Source organism: Bubalus bubalis, chromosome 21 (assembly GCF_019923935.1).
Source record: "Bubalus bubalis isolate 160015118507 breed Murrah chromosome 21, NDDB_SH_1, whole genome shotgun sequence".
Taxonomy (NCBI): Eukaryota; Metazoa; Chordata; class Mammalia; order Artiodactyla; family Bovidae; genus Bubalus; species Bubalus bubalis.
Window position 1 is genome coordinate 17,819,486 of NC_059177.1, and position 25,338 is coordinate 17,844,823.

Sequence of the window (25,338 nt, forward strand, 5' to 3'; positions counted from 1 at the left end):
TTTAAATACCCGCGGTTATTGGCTGAGCCCTCCCTTTAGGCATTTCGCTCAGCATCGTGTTCAGCTGGTGCCAAACACCATGACTTCTGGATTCTCTTCTAAAGCCCTGTACTGCCCAACACAATTCCCACAGCCACAGTACTCTCACAACTCAGAGAGCAAACTATGAGATCATGCAGACTTTATTTCCAAGAACAAACAAGATTCTCAGCAGTAAACAGATAGAGTTAACTCTTAAATACTTACGGTCTTTCAACAAATGTTTCATGAGGACTTACCATGTGCAAGATGTGAAGAGTGTGATAATGGATCACATCCATGGACCACTGTGGACAAGTTCAGGAAGAAGAGCTATAAGCAACCCTTTTCTTGATATCAGCAGCAGTGATACAGGATAAATGTAAAATGTTGGGAACATAGTTGATGCCTCTCTTCACCCACCTGAAGCCCCCCTCTGATACCAGTAAGAGGTGGGAACCAGTATTAACATCATACTGGCCTGGATCCTAGAATTAACAATGCTTGTTTCTCCTGACACCTGAATTACTACGTGGTGATGGATACTGTTTGCCCTCAGTCACTCGAGCATGCCATTGTACTTGCAGACAGCATTCCTGTCTTGATGCCTAAGCAAGATTAGAAAGGTCTGTCAGTTGATTTGTTCATTCTCCATGTATTTCAAGAGAGATTTATTAACCCGCTACTGTGTGATCTAACCTAGTGTTCCGCAAGGGATCTTCGCTGCCTTTGATCACCACTCCCTGGTTCCTAAGGTACAGGTAATGGGTGTCTGCATTTTTGCAGCCTCGAGATTTCTGGACCCCTTAGTACTCAGCTGTATTTAAAATTCTGTTCTTATGTTTGCCATTTAATAATTTCCTATGACTGTTTCAAATGCTGAGAAGGGTATTTGGCAAGCATACATTGTTGCCTGAAAAGTACTGAACAACAACAAAATACTCAACATGTGATAGTGGTATATTGTTTTAGTTAAGCCACAAATTGCCTCTCTCTGTCTATCATCTGTCGTGTTTAGGTTCAAATACATACACACATGTACAAAGACATAGACACACATGCATGTTATATTTAGAGTAAAATACACACACCAGGCGCATACATCTATGGTAATCCTATTACCATGGGGACAGTTCTCCAAGGGCTTAAAATCATTGTTCAATGTACAGAGCTATCAAAAAGCTAAATGAGTTCTTGAGGGTCTTGGTCTTTCTCATGAATAGGCAGTAATGGAATTAACTCTCAGGTTTAAAGAAAGCAGTGCTCCAGTCCACCATAAAAAACCTATTTGTGAGCCTTGAGTCGTCTGCGCATATTCAAGAAGCGTTTGTTGGATTATCACTCCTGCATTCATGACTGCCGCCAGTATTCTGCTGCGGGTGGGCAGTGGATGGAGAGGCTGAATGTGAGAGTGAGGCTGAGGGCGCTCTGGAAACATCTCTGTGCCTGCTGTGGCTGTCGAGGCCAGGCCCGTACTCCTCAGTCACAGTGCTTCCCAGGCGAGCACGACAGTCTATTGTGGGCATCGTGACACATCCTATGGGCACTGCTGGGCTGGGCAGGCAGGGCACAGGGAATGTGCTTTGCCCTACCAAGCCAGGCTGTCCTGGCTAGAGAACTCCAGGTCCAGATGTGAGGGGTCATTGCCAGGGATCCAGGGCAGGTGGTGCCAGCTCATGAGCTCTCTGCTTCCAGCAGCAGCTGACCAGGTCCAGGTGTTCATTGTTCAGACTCCTCTAGACGAGAGGGGTATCCTTACAAGGGTTGGGGTTGCAGGCATTTCCAGTCCTGATGCAGAAGGCTTAGGAAGAGACCTTTAAAAACCCACAGATGTTTCACAGAGGGCTGGGCCCACGCAGCCTGAGTCGGGAGCTGGCTCTGCCCACAATGTTCCGTGTGGTTTTGGAGCATCACCTCATAATCCCAGCCTCAGCAATTCCCCTGTGAGCCAGGAGGTTGACACTTAAGTCTTGAGAGATCCCATGTGCTTCTCCTCTGCCCCTTGGGGAGGTAACCTCCTCATGGTTATTACAGTTTACATTTTTTGGTGTCTCCTCCTCCCCCATCCTGCCCACACAGCACTCAGGAACCTGCCTCCTTCAGATGAGCCATGTGGCACAGGGGTCAAGAGCTCTGACTTAAGAGTCTAGACACATGAAGATTTGAATTCTTGCTCAGAAAAATGAGCTCCATAGAAGTGCCTGTCTCATAGGACTGTGTGGGGATGCAGGGGATTGGTAGCACAAGCCTGGCAAGTGGGGGGTCTTGTGAGGAGGAGCCCCAGGAGCAGAGCTTAGACCCGAGCAGTGCTCTGATGGGCTCAGCGCTTCCCCGCAGATGTTTCCCTCTGTTGTATTTAAATCGGGCAACAATGGGCCCGCTGTTCTGGGAGGGGCCGAGGGTGGTCCCTCAGATCCCAGTGGCCTGGGCCCACTGGGAGGGCAGACACTTCCTCGACTGGACATCTGGACCATGGACAGGGATCTGAGTGACGATGCCAGTGAGTACAGCCGGGCAGGGCAAAGGGCGCCGCTTCCAGGGGACACTGAGTTGAAATCTCTCTGCTGCCCTCAGCACTGTCTGGGTTCTGCGTCTGTGTTGCTAGAGCATCCCTTCCTTCCTTCCCTCCTTCTTCTTGCCTGAAAACCCCTCTTGCACCCTGCGGGCTGTTCTCCCATTAGGTACCCCTGGGCAGTGGGAAAGGAAGGCAGAAACCAAGGTGAGAACTGTCCTCCCTAATCCTGTAACACTATCTGAATCTTAATATTCTTTATCCTTCCTTTTTCTGATTGATAGTCAGTCCCCACCCCCATTCTCCAGAGCCAAATGTGAGCCCGAATATCAGGGTTCGCATTTCAGTCACAGTTGCATCAGTTCTTAGATGAAGTTAATTTTAAAGAAATGTCAGTGAAAGGTGTTTATGTGTGATCTCCCTTTAACAAGAAGGTGGCTTGTTCATTGCCACTCATCAAACACAGCCCAGGTAACCCCATCTTGTCCTCAGTCACGGTGTCAGGCACTCAGTCATATCTGACTCTTGGCGACCCCATGGATTATAGCCCTCCAGGCTGCTTGGTCCATGGAGTTCTCCAGGCAGGAACACTGGAGTGGGTAGCCATTCCTTTCTCCAAGGGATCTTCCTGACCCAGGGATTGAACCTGGGTCCTCCGGCATTGCAGGCAGATTCTTTATCATCTAAACCACCAGGGAAGTCCATCTTGTCCTTCCCGGGACAGAAATACAATGGAATCCGATAACTATTTAAAGAAATAAAAAAAGAAGTGGTATTTTCAGAAGATATGTGCTGTGTTTTAAAACAGAAATGTTTGATCCTAAATTTGGAACAGGCAACATGGTAGAGCATCAGACTTAAAATTGGGAGGCTAGGGCTCAAGTACCAGCCCTGCTGCCAGTTGGCTGTGTGATCTTGGGCAAGTCATTTAACCTCTCAGAGCCTCAGCTTCCCAACTGTAAAAGGAGATTGGTCAGGAGTTCTTAATTGGAGGAGCATGAAGTCAAGGGCAAAATATGTATATGTGCTCTGTGTGTTGGGTTGGGGTAGGGTAGCCACAGGTCTCATTTGAATCTCAGAGAGGCCTGGGACATTAGTACAGTTTCAGACTTACTGAACTTGGTGACTTGGAAGGTCCTGTGCAAGCCCAACACTTTTTACTGCCTTTAATGTTGGTTTCTCAGAGCTTCAAGCCTCAGAACTTCAGTGGGGTATAAAATGAATGCATGCTAATCTCAGAGAGCTCAGTTTACGTTTTCTTGGAGTCCTTTTTCATGTTGAAGTGAGAGAATGTACATAGATAATGTAGCATGTATTTGGGGAGGGCCTACTCTCACCTCTGATATGTTGGAATTGTGTATCCATAGTATTATTGTAATAAGTTTCTGCTAATAGTTGATTGCAATCTTTCATCTTAGAAGCACTGCTCATTAGCTTTCCATTTACATTTGGGTTTTGTTGTAGTAGATATGGGCTATGTCAGAGTTGAATTCAAATCCAAGTGCTGCCTAATTGCTGGGTGACTTTTCCTAAGTCACTAAACCTCTCTGAGCATTATTTCCCCCTAGAAAAAAATAGACATTGTGTCATCTTGTATAATTTGTAAAAGATTAATTTTAATGTAAAGTGCCCAGTATATCACTTAGCCCAGAGTAGTCATGGAGTAAATGATCAGAAAATGATTGGATTATGTCCCCCAGAACTTTCAACTGCTCTCAATGGAAAATACGATTACTGTGCTCTTTCTCTTTCGGCATCAGCCTTTTTGGTAACCAAGGTAAAGAGGAAAGTGAACTCTTTTTAGTTCCCTTAAAATTCTAAAACCCCTTATTCTGCTGTAGGGTCACTCTAAATGCTGGTTTCCAACACAGTTGAACCTTAAGCCAGCACTTTGGGTCTACTGCAAGGTGTGAGATGGTTCTGAAATTTTTTAGAAACTAAGTTGATGAAATCTGAAACTAGGTAAAATTTTTTCCTGGTTTCAGAAAGGAAGGCTGCTGTGGGACTTCTATAATTTAAATGTCCCTTCTTAGGTGAAAGATGGTATCCCCTTTAGCCAATTGAGTTACCCTTCCCAGTCACTAAGCTTTTTCTCCTTAGGTTTTGTGTCTATAATGTGGAGCAGCTTCAGAGAAAATACATTCCTCCAGTGATATACTTTGGTACCAAAGGAGGCATAGATAGGGACATTCTGGGATGTGACATCCACATGGAAGTCACTTTTAGCATCACCTCCATCAAATTTCAGTGCTTTGACAATGATTAATCAGGAGCAGAAGACGTGGACTCCTTTGATCCTTTGACATCAAAGGAATGACATTTTAAAAACAGAAACTTGAGGGGTTATCCATGAATTGTGCCTGTCTCCACAAGAAAAATTCCTTTCTATACAAAAGAAAAACAGCTGGTGTCTAGTGAATAGAAACACGACCTAGGTAGCCCTTTGTGAAGCTCTCTTGGCAACCACTTGACCTGTGTGCCTGGAACAGTGGGATGTCCAGCTGAGTGGAAAGGCCGTGGGGCAAGGCCGTGGGGCTTGGAATCAGGCTCTGAGTTCTAAGTAGTGTTTGTGTCTCTGCTGTGAGCGCATTGTCTCAAATCACGTCTCTGAACCCCATCTTGTCCTTCTACAAAATGCGGTCCTTCTACAAAAGTGGTTGTCATGAGGTGCAAGAGAGACCATGGAGCATCCCCAAACCAGGCCCAGCATTGTTAGGGGGCAGTGGTCCAGCTGGACGACGGCCTTGGAACGCAGCCCAGCATCGCGGAAATGGTGACGTGGCTGGTAGCCCCCATCAGAGCTCCCCATACTGGGCGCCACACAATGTCCCGTGACGTCCGCATTCCTGTTGTGCCTGATGCGATCTGCCCAGGAAATGATGCGTCAGACTGGGCTTCAGCCTGGAGGTTTTTATTCTTGTCTTTAACATAATGGGGAGGTTAATTTAGCTCTGACACATTGCCAGAGGTCAGGGTGACTCCCAGTTGATGGATGGAGCTCTGAGTTTCCCACCTTTTATTCTTCCCCTCTTCCTGCCTCTTTGTTTGGTTTCTAGCAGGACAGAGCAGCCACGTGGCATTTCCTTGTCTTCTTTGTCCAGGAGAGTGTTGATGCCTCATCAGAGTCAAGACTTCCCGGTGGGTGGTGGCCCTCCAAGGGAATGCGGCTGTGATAACCTTACCTTTCTTTTCACGTTTGACATTTTCACTCTGGTCCCCCGGCTTAAAGGAGCACAAAGAATGAATAAGACCTGCCTTCCTCAGGTCCAAGGCATTGACCAAGCATGTTTTACATGCCAGGCCTGGGGCTGAGAGCTGTATACACATTGTCTCTTTCAGTTCAGTTCAGTCGCTCAGTCGTGTCTGACTCTGCGACCCCACGAATCGCAGCACGCCAGGCCTCCCTGTCCATCACCAACTCCCGGAGTTTACTCAAACTCATGTCCATTGAGTTGGTGATGCCATCCAGCCATCTCATCCTCTGTCGTCCCCTTCTCCTCCTGCCCCCAATCCCTCCCAGCATCAGGGTCTTTTCCAATGAGTCAACTCTTCATATGAGGTGGCCAAAGTTTTGGAGTTTCAGCTTTAGCATTAGTCCTTCCAATGAACACCCAAGACTGATCTCCTTCAGAATGGACTGGTTGGATCTCCTTGCAGTCCAAGGGACTCTCAAGAGTCTTCTCCAACACCACAGTTCAAAAGCATCAATTCTTTGGCGCTCAGCCTTCTTCACAGTCCAACTCTCACATCCATACATGACCACTGGAAAAACCATAGCCTTGACTAGACAGACCTTTGTTGGCAAAGTAATGTCTCTGCTTTTGAATATGCTATCTAGGTTGGTCATAACTTTCCTTCCAAGGAGTAAGTGTCTTTTAATTTCATGGCTGCAGTCACCATCTGCAGTGATTTTGGAGCCCAAAAAAATAAAGTCTGACACTGTTTCCACTGTTTCCCCATCTATTTGCCATGAAGTGGTGGGACCAGATTGTCTCTTTAGATGGGCCCTAATATCACCTGCTCTCTTCCACAGCTGGGGAGGATGAGTATTGGGAGGATGTATGTCTGACAGTGTCATGTATTACTTGGCTCAGATGGTGGCATATCAGAGCCCAGATTCCTAACCACTGTGCCCAGGGATTCTGAGTCTAATCACCTTGGGCTGCAGTCCAACCCTGCCCCTCATCTTTAATTCTTTTGACTGGATTCATAGATACTGCAATGAATGAGCATGGACCCCAGCCCAGAAAGTTTCAAATTCCAGCCTCCACCTTCCTGATCCCCTTCAAACCCAGCCGCACAAATGTGTGGCAGGTCAGGGAGGGCATAATATGGCTCATGAATCAAAGCTCACCCATTGCCAGTTTTGTAAAGTTTAATTGAAACCAAACCACACTTATTCAATTGTCTATTGTCTGTATCTACTTTCAGGGCACAATGACTGAGGCAGACTGTACAGCCCATAGTCTGAAATTACCACCTGTTTATTTGTAGGACACAGCAATAGGTGTTCAAAGCTTTGGGATGATGTTTTGCCAGTAGTCATGTATGGATGTGAGAGTTGGACCATAAAGAAAGCTGAGCATCAAAGAATTGATGCTTTTGAACTGAGGTGTTGGAGAATACTCTTGAGAGTCCCTTGGACTGCAAGATCAAACCAGTCAATCCTAAAGGAAATCAGTCCTGAATATTCATTAGAAGGACTGATGCTGAAGTTAAAGCTCCAATACTTTGGCCACCTGATGCGAAGAACTGACTCATTGGAAAAGATCCTGATGCTGGGAAAGACTGACGGCAGGAGGAGAAAGGGATGACAGAGGATGAGATGGTTGGATGGCATCACTGACTCGATGGACATGAGTTTGAGCAAGCTCCAGGAGTTGGTGACGGACAGGGAAGCCTGGTGTGCTGCAGTCCATGGGGTTACAAAGAGTTGGACATGTGTGAGTGGCTGAACTGAACTGAACTGATTGGTAGAAAATGTTTGCTGATCCCTGGGTGCCTGGTGGCTGGAGTCACTGAGAATGCTAATAAACTCATTAGAAGCAAAATAATATTGAGAACCAAGGTTCAACAAATAATTCCAGGTGAATTCTCATCCTGGGATTTCAGGACACAGCAACAGGTGTTCAAAGGTTTGGGATGATGTCACTTTATGTCATACCCACCTCTGTCCCAGGGCTTTCGCCAGGGTCTCAGCAGAATCGTTCACTTACAGATATAGTTTTCCAGCTAAGAAAGGTACTCTACATCTACAAATGTCCTTCTATTTCTGCTTCCTTTGAAAGTTTCCACCCAGGAGGCAGAACTTTAAGAGATCCATAAGTATTTCTTACTGTCAGAGGACAAGTACATCCCTAACGGGGGAGGTGGTTGAGCCAGGGTTTTTTATTTGTTTTAATTACATCCCCTCTTTCCCTCACTGTTCTTGACCTGAATTCCAAAATTTCAGGCTTCCTCACTACCTGCTGTCTATCTCTGCTTCCAGATAACCTAGGCTGTTCTACTTTTGAACAAGATCTTCTTATTCCTCTTGCCTTTGTTTTTATTAATCTCTAAAGGACAGAACATATTATTTTTATTTTTGTAGTGATAAAGAGCAGCAGGCTTTAAAGAACTGCAAAAGAAAAAAGAGAAGGATCCAGGAGATGAGGTGGATCCACTGAAAGCTTGAATTGAGTGGGCTTCAGTGACTTAATGCAGATAATCCCTTTCCACTAATTGCTTATCAGCTCACCCTTTAAAGTCAACTTCCTGTGGTCAGTTGACCACTAGAAAGATAGAGCTGAGGGATCCTTGTCCCCCAGCATGGGGGCTTTGGGGAACGGGTTTGATGGATGGCCCAGTGGGCTAGAGCTGGAGCAAGGAGCCTTTGTCCTCTAAGTCTAGCGATGTGCATCATCAGGATACTTGAATAACTTCTCTGAGCCTCACACTGCTCGCGTCAAGCGGAGTTAAAAGTCCTGCCTTCTACACCTGCAGGAGGGATGGTGAGACGAGGCACCATGTGTGGGAGGCTTCACGAGTTGTCCTGAGTTTCCAGTTCGTAGACCCGGCGTCTGGCTGGTAGACAGCTGCCTTCTCACCGGTTGCTCACACAGCAGACAGCAACCTTCTTAGGGCTTTGATCCCATCACGGAGCTCCAGCCTTAAGACCTTATGTCAACCTTATCACCTCCAAAAGGCCCCAGCTCTGTTGGGGGTGTGGGTTTCAACATATGAATTTTGGGGGGTTGTAGACATGCTGTTCATTAAAGGGTCAGTGATCTGGCAGGCAGTGATCTGGACTACAGGGCCCAAATCTGCTCATATTCCTGGTGGCTTGGCAGGGTTCTTGGAGAAGGCAGAATACCACTGGGCCCCTGTCCACGTAGTCTGTGGGTATTTCCACTTGGCCTCTCCAGTGGAATGGTCTGATTTCTTACCTGGCAGCTCAGGCATCAAAAGGGCTGGCTTCAGGAGACCAGAAGTAGGAGCTGCGGTTCTCTTCTCTGCTCCGTGTGTTCCCTTGGTGAAGCAGTCACAAGCCTGCCCAGGTTAGAGGGGAGCAAACAGAGGCCCGTCTTGTGATGAGCGGAGCGTCGTAGAAGTGTGCGCATCTGTTACGCAGTGTCTGTCCCCTGGGGCCGTGGAATATGATGCTGCTTATGAAGCACCTGTCCTGACGACTGGCTCAGAGCAGGTGCTGACAAGCAGGAGCTGCCCTGCCTCATGTTCTTCTCCTCCTTATTACTGCTGCTACTCTCATCACCCCACCCCATCACTGCCTGCCCTGCAGATGTGTGTGTCCCCAGGGGCCCGAGGGGACCACAGTGAGACTGACTTAAACCTCGGGGCTCTTCCCCACGTACTGGCCCTCACTTCTCAGCTGCCTGTTGAGCTGCCGTGGCCCCTCCTTCCCGAGGCTCAGCACTGCCTGTTTCCCCTCAGGTGTGGTAGACCTCAGTTTCGAGGCTGAGAGTCCTCTGGCGCCCCCGGCAGAACTCCTGGAGACGCTGCCCAGCTGTGACTGGGTCCTTCAAAGGGACAGTAAGTGTGTGGTCTTCCAGCCTCTTCCAGGGGTGATGCTGTCGAGGGTGTGTGTGTGGAACAGGCTGCCCTGGGAGAACTCCCCTGTCCCCTGGGGACCCTGGGAAGCCCCTTGTCACTGTCTGGAAGGAACTGGAGGACAGGGGTGTAGGCCCTGTGTCCATGGACATTCCATGACCACGTCCATCTCCATTTAAGCCCAGGATGATACTGGTCTTGGAACCCTCCTTCTTCATCTGTTCTTTCTCACATTCAGCCCATTTTTCCTTCTTTCATCCCACAAATGCCTGTGCCTTGAAGCCGGACTGTTGAACCCTGACTCCTCCTCTCTCCTCCAGGACACCAGATATTTTTCCCACCTTCAGAAACCGCAGGGAGACCCCAGGAACAAAGATGCTGGTCCTCATTTCTGGAACACAGGTGAGCTCTAGTGACCCCCAGGGAGCCATCACATGGGGTCATGCATGACGATACCTCGGTCATCTTTGTCCCCTAAGAGCCCTTCTCGGAGATCTCAGAGGCCACAGATTTCAACCTAGACTGTGCCTCAGAGTTCAGTTCCACTCGATTAGATTCTCCAGGGATGGAACTTGGGAATGTGTACTTGTCCAAGCTTTCCAAGCTGTCTGGCTACCGCGCCAGGGTTGAAAACACTAGTCTAGATGAGGGGTTGCAAATGACAGCCCCTGGGTCAGATCCGGTCCACAGCCTATTGGTACACGGCCACGCGTTTTTTTCCCTTAGTGTCTGTGGCTGCCTTTACACTGTGACAGAGGAGCTGAGTGGTGACACAGAGGCCATATGAGCCACAAAGCCTGAAACATTTGCTCTCTAAGCCTTTAGCAAAAGTCTGCCGCCCTTGCTCTGCTCCCTGGAGCAGGCCCTCCTTGTGTGGAGGACTCAAGGCAGAGCTCCGGCTGTCCAGCCAGGTGTGTGTGGACACAAGGAGCTATGCCTGTTGTAAGTCTAGAGCGGCTATGTCCTGCCTTCCAGGGTGTCCTCCTGGTTCCTCTCCCCACTGCTGCCTGGACCACTTCCCTTCTGCTCGTTGGCCACCCGCCCTGTGTGCCCACGGACCCACTTCCTCCGTGGACTTGTCTTAGCTGCCCCAGGCCCCACATCTCCATCTGCTGTGTGCCATCTGTGGGTGCACAGACCTCTCTGTGTCCTGGGCAGGGGTGCTGGGGACACAGCGTGTGTGAATGCAGGGCTTACATTTGGACTTGGGCTGCCATGGAGGAGAATATGGAGATGAGAGGGGAAGAAGGAGGAAGGGGCCTCTGCCTGTGGCGGTGGTAGGGCAGGAGGGCTTTGGCTGAGGAGGGACAGGTCAGCTGGGCCTCAGGGGAGTCTCCAGAGAGTTGGCCGAGGAAGGGCCACTTGTCGTCTGCCTTCCACCCAGTGCTGGTCTCCTGCTGCAGGCTCACAGGAAGTCTCCCTGGATGCCACTGTCAGAAGGTTCTCGACTGGGGTCTCCTCCTGAGCGTTGCTTACAGCTCCCGAGAGCAGGAACCTTGTCTGCCTAACTCTGCCTCTGTCTAGCTATGTGACATCTTCTCTGGACCTCAGTTTTCCATATCTATGAAATAACATCATTCATCTCTTTTTTTTTTTGGTTTTTATTTTATTCAAGTTCTAGGATTCTATCAGCCCTTCTCCCCAGCTCCACACTCCAGCTAAAGTACATTTCTGTCCTCTAGACGGTGCCGCTTTCCCACCGGCAATCTGTTCACACAGTTCCTAATGCCGGAGACACCCTGCCCAGGTGGACGCCCGAGGGCTCTATCCCTGCTGGGGACCATGGTGCCCCCCCAACTCCCTGCCCGCCCCAGTCTCCAGTCCTCAGTTAACATCTGCACAGGGAGGGGGCTGGCTGGCCTGGGTGAGCCCGCAGGGTGTGCCCGCACCTACTGCCCCTCTGCTCCGTCCCCGGCAGAGTCCCCGTGGTGACAGAAGAGGTGGCCCGGGAAGCCCTCCTCAGCTTCGTGAACTCCAAGTGCTGTTATGGCAGCTCAGCCGCCGGCGACCTCGTCATCCTGGAGCTGAAGCAGCAGAACCTGTGTCGGGTGAGGCGCCGCCGGCGGGGGTCTGGGGAGGCTGGGGGAAAGGAATCGTGGGGGGCCGTGTGTGTGTGTGACTGGTGGGGACGTTGGTTCTGTCACTTTCTGGGTTTGCAGTGAGGGATAATACAAGGAATCATGAGTACCAGTCACCGTGAAGCAGCTTGAATGCCCTGGGCATTATGGAAAGCGCATTCCATATATGTCTTATCAAATCCTCATGGCTGCCTTGCACTGTAGATAACCATCATCACCAGTTAAGAGGAGGAATTGGGTGTTTAGAGAAGTGGAGTTACTTGCCCCCAAACATGAAACTAGAAGTGACCAAGCTGGGATTCAAACCAGATTTGCTGGCTCCAAAGCCTTGTTTTTTAAGACACAACTAATCTGTTTGCCAGAGGGATAAAAGGACCACCTCCTGCCCTGATCCCAGCTCCCTCTGCCTCCCCCAGGTTTCATCTGTGCCAAGGATCATTTATTCATCATCCCCGGGCCTGAGGCTCCAGGGTGGGCCTGTGTCTGGTACCGAGGCCATAGACGCACCTCTGTTGCCTTCTGCCTCGACACGGTCAGCTGTCAGTTCACATGTCCTGTGTCGTTGGCTTAGCTTTCCCCCAGAGGGCACACGGTCACATAGAGATCGGCCTCGCAGGGAGTGGCCAGAGCAGGGATCTGGGGTAAAGGTCTCTGTGTGGCTGTGTGACCTCAGGCAAGTCAGTGGACCTCTCTGATGAGCATCCTTTTCCTCACATGGGAAAGGAGGAGCTGGGCAATGTCCAAGATCCCTTCCGTTTTGTGATCCTGCGGATGAGGCTCAAGAAGGAAGGAAGGTCTGGATATCAGGCAGATAAATTCCTCCAAGGGGATGCTTGGAGTGGCTGATTCCGGCAGCCTCCATCTGTCAAAAGGAGGTTTTGGCTCCAAAACGTACGTGATAGACCATTTCTATGTGTAAAGAAACAGGGAGCCAAAGTTGCCCAATTATGCGCCGGTCAGGGGACACTTCCTCAGACTGAGTGACCCCTGCAGGAGTGCCCCGGGCCACCTGTGAGAAGTCAGTACTGCCAGCCTGTTTGGAGCAGCCCTTGGGTGCTGTGCGTGGCATGATGAGCCCAGGGGTGGGAAGCCTCATTTTCTGCATAAGGCTCTGTCTTCCTAAGGGCATGAGTGTGAACACGTTGTTTTTCCTTTGCAGTATCGATTGGAGACCTTCAGTGAATCCAGGATAAGTGAATGGACTTTTCAGCCCTTTACCAGTAAGTGAGTTGTCTGATATCGGTGTAACTGGGAGCAGATACGGACGGGGCTGGTGGTGAATGTCAGGACTTGTCTTAGCTACTAACCCTGAGGAAGATGCTCTGCTGCCCTGAGCCTGATTTCCCATAAAACGACAGCATAGCCTTTCTTCCTGGAGCCTCCCCAGAGCTGAGCTTAGCAAACGCTTCCTTGTTCAAGAAGTGGTATGCAGGAGATCCTGAAAAAGTCGAGTGTTCATCTTTGGCCACAGGCTGGTGCTGCCACCCGGGGCCAGATGGCAAAGGGAGCAAGTGTGCTCGGGTGTCTGCCGGCCTCCCAGGCCACCGCCAGCACCTCCCTGAGTCTCTAGACCCCCTCCTTGTTCAGTGCGCCACCCCGCCCTCTTCTGCAGCACCCAAAGGCTTAAGGCTGTCTGTCTGGGAAGCTCTGTGCTCAACCTGCTTTCCATGCTGACCACTATGGCCTGTCCTCCAAGGCTCAGCTCACGGGTCCCCTCTTTTAGGAAGCCTTTGAAGATTTCCTCTCCTGAACCCTTCACTCACTCAGCTCTGGTCCAAAGCACTTACCGTGTCATATGCCATTGTATCGTGGTTGTTGCTGAGTCTGTCTCCTTGAATGGAGGAGGAGGACGAGAAAGAAGGAGATGGTGGGAGTGGTGAGGGTAGCAGTTCCAGTCCTTGTTTATTGATCTCTCAGCACGTACTAGCCCTGGGCTAATGAGCATTGGTGTGCCTTCTGCTACGCGGTTTTACTACCATCGTGGCACCATTAGCCCCCATTTAGAGAGGAGAGAATTGCAGGGCACAGAGGTAGAGGAGCTGGGGTGGGCTTCTGCAGCCAGGAAGTACAAAGAAACAGGAGTCAGCCGGGTCTGTTCAACTTCAGAGCTTATGTTCTTAACCACAGACTCTAAGGGGACCTGTGCCTACCAGTCCCTTGACCCCGGGTTGAACCTAATACCTGGTACCAGGTGAAGGTCCAGACTCTTTGATGAGTAAATGAAAGCTGGTACTCCCAGCTGTCTGCTGGTCATAACATGACCCCTTTCTCTGTCAGATCACTCCGTGGATGGGCCACAAAGAGGAACCTCCCCCAGGCTCTGGGACATCAAGGTCCAGGTTCCCCCAATGTTTCAGGAAGACACTAAGAGGTTCCAAGTCCCTCACTCGTCATTGGTCAAGGTAACTTGTTTATTGGAGACTTTACTCCTCTCTGAGCTGGTTTTTCTGGCACTGTGGTTTCTTCAAACTTTATCCTTTTAAAAAAGAAACTGCGAGTCTAGGCTGGTGGTTCATTCCTTGCCCATCAAATGCACAGAATTCTAAGGAAACCCAGTCTATGGCATGTAGTCTCATACAAAATTCCATGTAGCATAGGGAGCATTCACATAGCAACAGGATGGTATGAAATTGTCACCAGCTTTGAATAGTGAGCATTCATATTCTTAGGCCATCTGAGTGTTTTTATCCTCTTTATTTTTTGGCCCATCAGTAAATAGCTGAATGAAACAAATATAAAACAAAATTAAAGCATCATGGGATTTTTTTTAATGGAAGTCATTAGGGGAGCAGAATTCGACATCCATGCTGTTTTACAGAAATGTAATCAGGACAGGCAGCGAGGGTAGCCTAGTGTGTTGTAAACACACAGCCGAGATGTTTATGTTATGTTCTCATCTAATTACCTACCTTGTTTCACTTTAGAACTTGATTCAAGCGTGTCATTTTACCCTCTGAGTTTTCACAACGTCATAAGACGAAAACAACTTTGAGAGATCAAGAAAGTGTTTCATTCTGTTCTCCAGGGCGGAAGAGCTATTTTGATTCAGTTATTGAATTCCAGTAGCTACCTCACTGCCTTTTGCAAAAATACCCTGTTTCTCTCTCTCTTTTTTTTTTAATGTCTTCTGTTCCCCAAGACTCCTTTAGCCACCTGTTAGGCAAAGGATGCTGGCTTTTGTGGTTTAGCCTGGGAGTATGAGTTAAGACATGGGAGTCAGAGACCAGGTCTCCCCATCTTAGCATCCAGGACAGACGGGAGCTCCAAGGAGATGGTAATGTGACCTCCTTGGCTTGGCGTTCAAGGCGCTTTGGAATCCTTGTCATGAGCGAATGGCCATCTTCCCACTGTGGCCTGAACTGCTGGACATTTATTTGGGATACTGACATCCTGGGGGTGGGGGTGGTGAGATCAGGAACTACTGGTACCTGGGAATGGGATCCAGGCGAGCATCTACTCTCAGGAATGCCACAAGTGCCACGGGCGTGGACGCTACCAGTGCAGGGGCTGCCATGGGGCTGGCACGGTGAGTCACACGTTGCTGTTGGTGAGTAGGTGATGTGTGGGAGCAGGGCCCTGTGGGGGTGGAGTGCTGGGCTGGGGCCTGGGCCTCCCTGCACTAACAGTGGGATCTCAGTCAAGTCATCCTCCCTTTCCCAGCCTCCACTTTCCTGCCTGTAAAATGGGAACGTTGGATTGGCTGGTCTCTACTGACTTTATTTCACTTTGATGCTTCATGATTTTTATTCTCGTCTTTTTTCCTCCTCCACCTACAAACATTTATTGAGTACCTGCTCAGTGCAGCTGCAGGAGGACAGAGACCTGGGATGCTCCTTGCAGGGACCCTCTGTCTGTGGGACAGAGAGACAGATGCCCAGGATTTACAGTGCAGGCACACATGCCGAGAAGGGACACTCAGGGCCTTGGAGGGACAAGACTTGGGCCTTGGATTAGTTTCCCGGGGCAGCTGTAATAAAAGACCACAAACTGGGTGGCTTAAAGCAACAAATTTATTCTCTCAGAGTTCTGGAGGCTGGAAATCCAAAATCAAGGTGTCGGCAGGGTTAGTTCTGGGAGGCCCTGAGGGAGGTGCCATCTTATCCTTCCTCTAGACTTCTGGCGGCAGCTGGCGGTCCTCGGCTTGTAGCTGCCTCACCGCACCTCTGCCTCCATCGCTCCTCCGTGTGTGGGTCTCTGCCGTGCCACAGGGACACGGTCATTGGATACGGGGCCCACCCTTCTGCAGTGTGGCCTCTCCGTTACCAATTGCATCTGCAAAGGTGATTGCCACATGCTGAGGCTCTGCTCGACGTGAATCTGGGGGTGAGGGGATAACATATACTGTTCAGCCCGTCGTGGGCCCTTCAGCACCATCCAGGCCCCTGTGGCATCAGTGTTCTCTGCAGACCCCTGTAGGCACTGGCTGTCCCAGCAGGAAGTCCATGCCCCTTGTGTGTTCTCAGATCTTCCCACCTCCCCATTTGTGCCCCAGCCTTTTGGATACACACTGACCGCTTGCTGCTCTAAGCTGAGCATTTTCCTTCCTTGACCTGCCCACCTCCCACCTGCTGCAGGCTCATTGCTCTCCCAGCTCTGTGCCCTGCGGGGTCCGGCTGTGGCCTCACTCCTGCCCTGGCCTCCTCCCAGGGGCCCCCTCCCCGTGGCCTTTGCTGTTCCCTCCCCTCTCCCCTCCTCCCACATTGTCCCTCAGGCTTTCCCTGGAATGGCTCCAGAGCCCACCCCGAGCCTACTATAGGGGTGTAACCTGGCCCATCTCTGTGGGCTTTTCTAGGACTGAACTGTTACCCCCAATACCCGAGGGGCCAGCCTGCCCATCTCCCTACCTCTTCTGGCCATGGCTGCTTGGTCTGGGATGATCCCTGGGGGTTGTGGGGATCAGAGAAGAGCAGCAGAGGCGAATGTCTCAGAAAAAGCAGGGACATGAGGATGCAGGGTCTTCTACAGACAAGGGGCGGAGGCCCAGAGAAAGGGAGCGGGGAAGTGGCTTGGGGAGGGTCACTGTCTGGCCTGCAGCTGGGCCTCAGGATGCCCTCTGCCTGCTCTGGGGAGGCGGGTGGGACTGAGGCTGCGTGTGTCTGCAGGCTCGGTGCTCCTCCTGCAGTGGTGCCAAGCGCAAAGCCAAGTCCGCCCGGCGGTGTCAGATGTGTTCGGGGTCTGGCAGGCGGAGGTAAGACCGGGCTCCCCAGCCAGAGCTGAGGAGCTGAGCGTGCTCTCACGGGTGTTCTTGCTTGTCACTGCCTGCCCTCAGGAAGGCAAGTGGGTGTGCGATCCGTCTTGTCACCCCTGTGTCCCCAGAGCTCTGGGCATTGTAGGTGCCTGTCACCTCGGAGAGTGTTTCTCCAGACCAGATGGAGCCTGTCAGGCAATCTGTGGGTGGGTGGATGGGAGTGATGAGGCACTTCTGGGAGGAAGGGAGGCAGTGGATGAAGAGAGGAGACGTCTTCCTGCTCACGTGGAGGGGAAGTGAATATAGAAAAGCAGCCAAGGTGAGACTCTTAACTCAGAGGATCCAGGCCTGGGCACACCCTATTTATAACCCACTGCAGGGACTAAATGGAGGAGGAATCAAGGAAGGTCGGCTGATTGGCTAGATCAACAAAGTGCCTGTTTGCAGGACTTTGCAGTCAATGGGCTGTTGCCCATTTTGGAAATGATGGCCTTTTGTGTATTTATAAATTTTTAAAAGGGAACAAGAAACCCCGAGGAGTGAAACTCTCAACGGGTGCACTGGTTAATGACACTTTGGGCTCACCAAGACCCAGACCATCCTTCTAACAAGCCAGATGGTGAGCTTTGGAGGATCTGCCACCTGTGATTGGTAAAGAAGGTCTTAGATTTGGAAGGAAACTCAGGTTTCTTTCACTTAAAAAGTAAAACAACTCCAATTCAAACTGGCTTTAGCAAAATAGAAAACCTGTAGGCCCATGCAGTGGAAAAGTCTAGGAATAGATTTCTATAATGACTTCAGGTATAGCTGGATCCAGGTGCTAAAGTGATATCACCAGGAATCTGTCTCTGTCCCGCACTCTGCTTTCCTTTGTTTTGGCCTCATTCTCAGGCAGGTTATCTCCTGTGGTGGCAGAGGTGGCCACCAGCAGCTCCAGGCTTGGAAACCTCAGTAGAAAAGGATGACCCTTTCCTGATAGTTCCAACAAAAGTTCTGGGGTAGATCTCAATACACCTACCTGGCTCATGTGTTAGACTTTGTATCAGCCCTGTGGCAAGAGAGATGGAATGAACTGGTTGGCCAGGCTGAGGGCTCAGGCTGGTCCCAGGAGGGATGGGGCACAAGCCCTTGAACCGTGTAGGCTCTGGGGAGTGGGGAGAAGGGTGGTCTCCAGTAGGAGGTTGGAGCACTGCTATGAGAAGCAGAAGATCTAGGTGGTGGGCACGTTGAAGCGAGCCTTGCCCACCACAGCCCACCTTTCTGAGGAAGGAAGTGGGGCAAGGGCCCTGGAGCCACTGGGATGCCACGACTGTCTGTTACCATTGGGGCCCCTCTCAGATGCAGCACGTGCTCGGGGAGGGGGAACAAGACCTGTGCCACCTGTAAGGGCGAGAAGAAGCTGCTGCACTTCATCCAGCTGGTCATCGCGTGGTATGTGCGCCTCTCCGTGCCGTGGCCGGGTGGGGTGGTGGCTGGGGTGGGGCATGGCCTGCAGTGGCGTCTGCAGAGGAGGTCCACTTGGTTGGGGCTCTCACAGTGCAGGCGCCTGCTGGGAGATAGGAGTCCCAGGTCCTGAGTTCCCACGTCAGGAAAGCTCACACACATTCAGGGTTTTTCCCATCAGGCACCTTGCTAGATCAGCAGCTGACCAGTTTCCCCCCTTACAGGTGAGGCTGCTGAGGCCCAGAGAGGCTAAAGCATGTTCCCATGGTCCCAAGGGTAGCATGGCAAGCCCTTCTGCCCTGGGCTGCCTGATGCCAAGGCCATGTTCTTAACCCAACCCCCTGGCTCCGTCTCTCATCCTTCTCACTTCCAGGAAGAACAGCCTATTTGAGTTTGTGTCTGAGCACCAGCTGGACTGCCCTGGGGAGCTGCTTGCTAAAGCCAGGGGAGAGACCCTGTTTAAGGATGAAAACACAACGGTGAGGAGGGCTTTGCAACTGCCCCAAAGGGAGCTGGGTCCCTCCGCCCCTGTGAGCCCGGGCCTTCCGGTTCTGCAGGCATTGCCCTCATCCAGAGACTGGGCAGGAGCAGAGCTTCCCAGGCAGGACACAAGCTGCTGGGACCCTTCAGGGCTACTTCTGTTTTGAGTTTTACATCGTCAACCTTCCATCCTTCCCCTGTTCCTTTTCTCTCCCTCTTTTCCTCCCTTCTTCCCCTGCACAAATCTTGAGACCTTCCTCCTATACCAGGCACTATGCTAGACCCTGGGGATCCTGGAGAACAATCTCTGCCCTTAGATCTCACAGTTGTTGAGGGAGAAGATGATAATGGCATTTTCTTCACAGTGTTGTATGGTAGAAAGACAGGAAGGGGCAGAGGTGTTGGGGTGGGGAGTGGTGTTGGGAGCAAGTGGACGGTGTGACAACAGGGGTCAAGGTGTCCAGCAGAGGAAGCAGCAGGACAGAGGCCGTAACGAGCAGCAGAGAGCGGGGGGCTGGGGGCAGTGAACCGGCCAGAGCAAGGGGCTGAGACACAACAGGTACCGGCAGCCAGATTAGGGAGCGTCTGTACACTGGGGGTTGCAAACTCTGGCCCTCACCCTGCTTTATATAAATAAAGTTTTATTGGAGCACAGCTCATTTGTTTGTGTACTGTCTGTGGCTGCTTTTATACTTCAAGGGCAGAGTTAAGCAGTTGAGACTGAGACCCTATGGCCTTCAAAGCCTGTGTTTACTCTGGCCCTTTACAGAAAAGATTTGCTGCCCCCTGCTGTCCACCTGGTAAGGGAATGTGGCTTTTATAGGACATCTACGGAGAGGTTTATTGGGAGGGTCAGGTTTTCCTTATTTCTCTTTTCTTTTCTTCCTTCCTTTCTGTTTTTACAGTATGTGGCTGTTTCAGATTGCCTGGTAAATATATCTAGTTTGACAACCATCACCATACAGTTAAAAATTTTTTTTCTTGTGATGAGAACTTTTATGAGCTACTCTCAGCAGCTTTCAAATACATAATCCAGTATTATCATCTGTAGTCATGGCTCTGTAATTTACATCCCCAAGACTTTTTTATAGCTGGAAGTTTGTACTAACTGACCCCCTTCACCACCACCCCCCCACTCCCATTACCATCTCTGGTAACCATCAGTATGTTCTCCACATCTAGAAGTTTGGTTTTTTGTTTTTGTTTTGATTCCACATATAAGTGAGATCATAGGATATTTATCTTTCTCTAACTTACCTCACTTAACATAATGCTCTTTGCCACCCATGTTGTTGAAAATGGCATGGTTTCCTTTATGACTGCGCTATAGTCCTTAGCCTTCTTTCTTTGCCCCAGTCACTTTGTTTCCTAAAGTTCACTTCAGGCATCACAGCTCTAGAAAGCCCCGCAGCCACCCTCAACCTGAGTTAGGCAGCAGCAAAGGTCTGCTGGGTGGGGGAGTACTCTGTCCACAGCCCTCCTCTTTGGTTGGATCCAGGGTCTGTCGAGGTTTAAAAAGCCCCACCCATCCCACTCGCCCCTGGCCTGGGCCCTCCGCTCTCTGGGCTCATGCTCCCATCAGCCGTCTAAGGCTCCAGGTGCTGAGGCTTCGGGTCAGGCGGTCTGCGTCTCCCCCAGGTGTATCCCATTGTGGACTTCCCCCTGCCGGAGATCTCTCTGGCCTCCAGGCGCGGCATCTCAGAACACAGTGCTGCCCTGGCCTCCCGGGCCCGCGTCCTGCAGCAGGTGAGCTGAGGGGGTCCGGGCTGGTGGGAGGTGAGGTGCCGGCTGGGCTGGGGCTCCAGGGCACTGCCCTGTGGACATAAAGGTGGGAGTGGGCCCTTCCCTCTGCAGGGAGGCTCCTTGGCCAGAGTGGCAGGGAGGAAGGATGGGGGCGGGAGCGGGGGAAGGAGCCCCAGTGGGAGGAGCACGGAGGTACTGGGGACTGACTTGGGGCCACAGTGGCCGGAGGGCAGAGAGCAGGGCGGGCCAGCCGAACGCCACAGGGAGAGGTTTGGGTTAATTTATCCAGAGAGCGACAGGAAGCTTGCAGGGTTTCAGGCAGGAATGTGGCTCAGTGTGATTTTGATTCTCACCCCCTGGTATCAGAGAGGGGACGGGAAAGCTCGAGATCTAGGGTGGAAGGCAGGGCTGGAACCCAGCGTGCTGCCCGACAGGGCTCTTGCCAAATCTCCGGCCCCCAAGAGTTGGACCGGTGGCCTGGGCCGGGGCAGTTGCGCGGCTGTATCCTCCTGGCCACTAGGTGGCGGTGCTGCCCATCGCGCCTCTAGAAGCAGCGTGGTGTGTGCGAATGGACGGGGGTGTGTGTGTAAAAGAAATGGGGCGGGAAGATGAGGGCTCGAGCCGTGAAGCCCAGCGCCTAAACTTGGTGAGGAGTCTCTCCCGGGTCCGAGTCTTACAGTTTGGGTACAGATCCTGGTTCTCCCGTATCCCAAAGTGGTCCCACACCAGCTGCGAACTCCTTGCAGTTCAGTTTCTAACCTGTGAACAAGAGATGCTACCATCGCCTCAGAGGGTTTTGAAGGAATGAGATCATTTGCTTTAACCGCCTGGAACCCGATACTTAAAATGTCAGTATTCCTTCCTTTCCCTTTAAAAATTTTTTTAAAAATAATTTTATTTGGCTGTGTCGGATCTTAGTTGCATCCTGCGGGATCTTTTGTTGTGGCCTATGGAGAAGGAAATGGCAACCCACTCCAGTATTCTTGCCTGGAGAATTCCATGGACAGGGGAGTCCGGTGGGCTGCAGTCCGTGGGATCGCAGAGTTGGATATGACTGAGCGCACAGCGCACACATGGGCTATCTGGTTGTGGCAATGGGCTTAGCTGCTCTGCCTCATGTGGGATCTTAGTTCCTCAAACAGGGCTCAAACAGGCACTCCCCCCCCCCCCCCACCCAAACACACACACACCCCGCATTGCAAGGTGGATTCCTAACCACTGGATCACCAGGGAAGTGTCCTTCTATTCCCTTTGCAATGAGTATTCCCCTTCTCTCTGCACATCTACCCTATTTGCGGGAGAGAAAAGGATGCATTTAACTTAATAGTTACCCTCTTGGAGCTGGAATGAACCTCAGCATGATATGGGGGCACTTCAAACTCAAAGGCTGGCAGGGTGGCTGGTACTGTGGGTGGTACTGTGGGTGGGAGTACCCCTTATCCGGAAGGCTGGGCCTCCCCTCAACTCTGTGGGGCAGAGATTTCAAACCTTCTGAAGTCCACATTTTTATATGAAACCTTCCAGTTTTTCAATATTGAGAACAAAATTTTAAAAACCACCAAGAACACCGTATGGGCTGCCAGGCTGATTTTAGCCTGTGGGCATTCTCAGCTACCCCTGGTCTACTTTGAACCATGACTTTTCCAATGAATCAGAGGGGGCCCAGAGAGTGGAAGTAATTTAGGTAAGGACACACAGCTTCTTAGTGGAAGAGCCCAGGAGTAGAACTCAAATTTTTCAACTCTAAGGAATATGTTATTATCTACCACATTCAAGGCACACAAGTGACTCTCTGAAAGCCAGGGAAGGTTTGCAGGGCTATCTGCTGAGGGATTCAGGGTGCTTTTCACCTGGCAACCACTGCAGGGATGGTTCGCTTACCAGGTCAGGCTCTGCTCCCTGGTTCTTGCACATGGTCGCGGGTTTTGAACCTTCTCTTCATGAGGGCCTCCATGCCCTCATCTGTAAATGGGTGTGGCTGGACCTTGCATTAGGCTGGGCTCTGCAGAAGCAGCTCTGAGACAAGGATCTGTGTGCTCGTCACGTGTTAAGCAAGGGCTCCCAGGGAAAACGGGTAAAGGGGTTGGGGAGCCACAGCAGGATGGTCAGGCAAGGGGGCGATGCAGTGGAAGCAGTACTCTGTGTCAGCCACACCTCAGCGGCTGTTCACCGGGAGGTGATGCCTGGTCTGCAGCCCCATCCAGAGAGGACACCAGATTGGTACCTAAGGACCCTTGCTCCTGCAGCCCTGGTATATTCTGGGGGCACTACAGTGCAGACCCCCAAATATTAAGGTGTCTGTTTTGGGACTGGGCAAGAGGATCAGGACATGATTTTAGCATTTTGTGGATACAGATGGTTCTCCTGGGATGTTTTTACTGCTGAGGCTGGCAATTGGAATCCTTTTGAACCCTTCATTTGGCAAAGGGGCACTGACTACCCAAGATCACACAGTATGTTGGCGGCAGGCCTCCGTCTACACCCTGGGTCTCCTGGGCTTTCTATGATGGCACAGCCCCATCTCAGGTGACACAGGCCATTTGTGTGGTGGTCCTGGAGCAGGGAGGGGTGAACTAGGGGCAGACACACATATTTTTTTTAAAGAGATGTAATGGGGGAACACTTCTGTGAATCTTTGCCCCAGATTGTCTTTTGGGTTGGCATCTATAGACCAAGATTCATGCTGATATTTTGCTCAGGGTTAAGACATTAGCAAGTAGAATCCAGTTAGGAGACAGCTGTCATATGTGGGGCCCTAATGTCTCCTTTCCTAATATCTCCATGGTTGTTTTAATATAAAAATGTTTACAATGACTTTACCCTCCAATTTTTTCCACCTCACTCTCTCCCCGCCCCATCTAAAAATTCATGTCCTGTTAGATGTCCTGTTTGGGGCTGGTGACTTTCCCTACATCCTGAAACTCCTGTGGGGATGTCTGCGCCCTCGCTTGATGAAACTTAGAATCAGGTGATGGTTAAAGATGAGAAGTCAGTTTGGGGCAGAGCCTCGGTTGAGTGAAGGAGCCTAGGAGGAGATACATCTAGAAGGCAGGTCTGGGCCAAAATGGCAACTCCAGAGCATGAGCTTCCTCCTGCAGGCAGGAGGGAGTTACTGAGGGTTCTTGAGGAGGTGAGTGACTTGAACAGAACACTGAGGTTTTCTTTTTGGCCAACTGTTTCCTCAGCGCCAGACCCTGGAGCTGATCCCCCTCACAGAAGTTCGTTACTGGTACCAAGGAAAGACGGACGTCTACTACATCTATGGCACCGACCGCCGGGTGTATGTGGTGGATTACCCCGAGAGATGCTGCTGTGGCTGCACCATCATCTGACGCCGCACAGCTGCCCCAGAGCCCGCCACGCACGTGTGCCCGGAGGACGGCCGAGGTCCCTGAGGTCACTCACTGTTGGCTCCTCTGGACAGTCACAAACCCCTGCGTATCCTTCCAGAGAATGCAGCTCCTCTGTCTAGCCACAAGTCCCTCCGGAGCCCCTTCGGCAGAATTCATCTTGTATTTAACCCTCAAGAATTCGTCTACACACGTTCCTTTAGGAGAAGTAACTTAAACCAGGGACTTTGCCTCTGGCCTCCGAACTAAAGTACTGATCGAGTGTGGGGTTGATTTTGCTTTTCGCTGGGTCAGTCTCAGTTCTGGTGTGTGTCTGCTAGCATGGGCCTTTTGTGGAGCTGAGTGATCTTGAATTGTTGAAAGATACACAGAAATTTGCTACCATTTAATGCCACTTAGGCAAAAGCATACACAATTTTACTCCTCATTCTGTGGGTCAGAAATTCAGATGCTGCTATTGCGTGATGACCTATCTCTGTTCCGTGATGTCTGGGACCTCACCTGGAAGATTCAAAGGCTGGGGAGGCTCAAGGGCAAGGGCACTGACATCATCTGAAGGCTGGCTCCCCAGATATCCAGTGGTTGATGGCGACTGTCAGCTGGAACACCTACAGGTGGCCTCCCCAAGCAGCGTGAGCTTCCTCACAGTGTGGCGGCTCTCAGGGTAAGCACCCCTCATGTGCACCCCAATTAAGGACATAGAGATCTGCTCCAAGACTGGAGAACAAGTCTGCTTGTTGGGTAGACTAAGGGTCTGTATGCTCATTTCTACTCTGGTGCCTGTGCATGGGTAAATTTTAGAGAGTTTTAGAGGATACATGCAGGTTGCTGTATCGCATGCTGAATTTACAACCCGCCCACTGAGAATAAGGTGAATTGCATGTCTTGTGTACCTTGTCCTGAGCAGGGACGCTGGGAGTGGGGAGGGCACATCCCGCACACTGAACACCTGGTTGGTCGCCTTTGGAGTGCTGGGTCAGGGGCTGCGGGAGACACTGTGTGCCTGGCTGTGAGTGCTCAGATGCCCCTGTCAGTCTTCCAACGCCTGCCTCCACCTGGAAGAGGATTGCTCCCCCCTGGCTTGATGTGGAGGGGGAGTCTGGGGCCATTCCCCTGGGGCATTGTACAAATGGAGGGATGGTTTTTGGTTGTTGCTTTCATTGGTGGACGGAGTCCAGGAGAGCTGGGTGTCCAGCAGTGCTCAGGGATGTTCACACAGCAGAGCATCATTCCACATGTTACAAGGCTGGCAGATACCCCGCCGACACAGAGAACTTCCACAAGGTCTTATCAGTTATTAATGCAACACTGATTTTTATTTAGTGTTCACCTCTGTTATTTGATTTTTATAGTATGTCTTTTTTGAAATGGCTTCTGATCCTCTCCCTTAAGTCCACACTTGTAACTCTGTTGCCTTCAGTGGAGTTCCTTGGGCCACGTGCTTGAGCATCACAAATCAAAATACATGTATTAAACCAC

At 50.9% G+C, this 25,338-nt stretch overlaps 1 protein-coding gene and 1 long non-coding RNA gene across 2 annotated transcripts; one reads left to right on the forward strand and one right to left on the reverse strand.

Moving 5' to 3' along the window:
* Positions 1–2,188: 2,188 nt before the first annotated feature.
* Positions 2,189–25,338, forward strand: SSUH2 (ssu-2 homolog). The gene is made up of 12 exons (XM_044934381.2): positions 2,189–2,518; positions 9,461–9,559; positions 9,898–9,979; positions 11,496–11,625; positions 12,815–12,875; positions 13,933–14,057; positions 15,119–15,181; positions 16,758–16,843; positions 18,182–18,274; positions 18,660–18,765; positions 20,405–20,512; positions 23,695–25,338. Exons 1-12 carry the CDS (start codon positions 2,356–2,358, stop codon positions 23,839–23,841), a joined length of 1,263 nt encoding a protein of 420 aa, XP_044790316.2. The 5' UTR covers positions 2,189–2,355; the 3' UTR covers positions 23,842–25,338.
* Positions 15,648–20,410, reverse strand: LOC123331068. The gene is made up of 3 exons (XR_006547554.2): positions 20,024–20,410; positions 18,224–18,392; positions 15,648–15,972 (listed from the first exon to the last, which is right to left on the reverse strand). It is a non-coding gene; the product is annotated as an uncharacterized LOC123331068 (long non-coding RNA).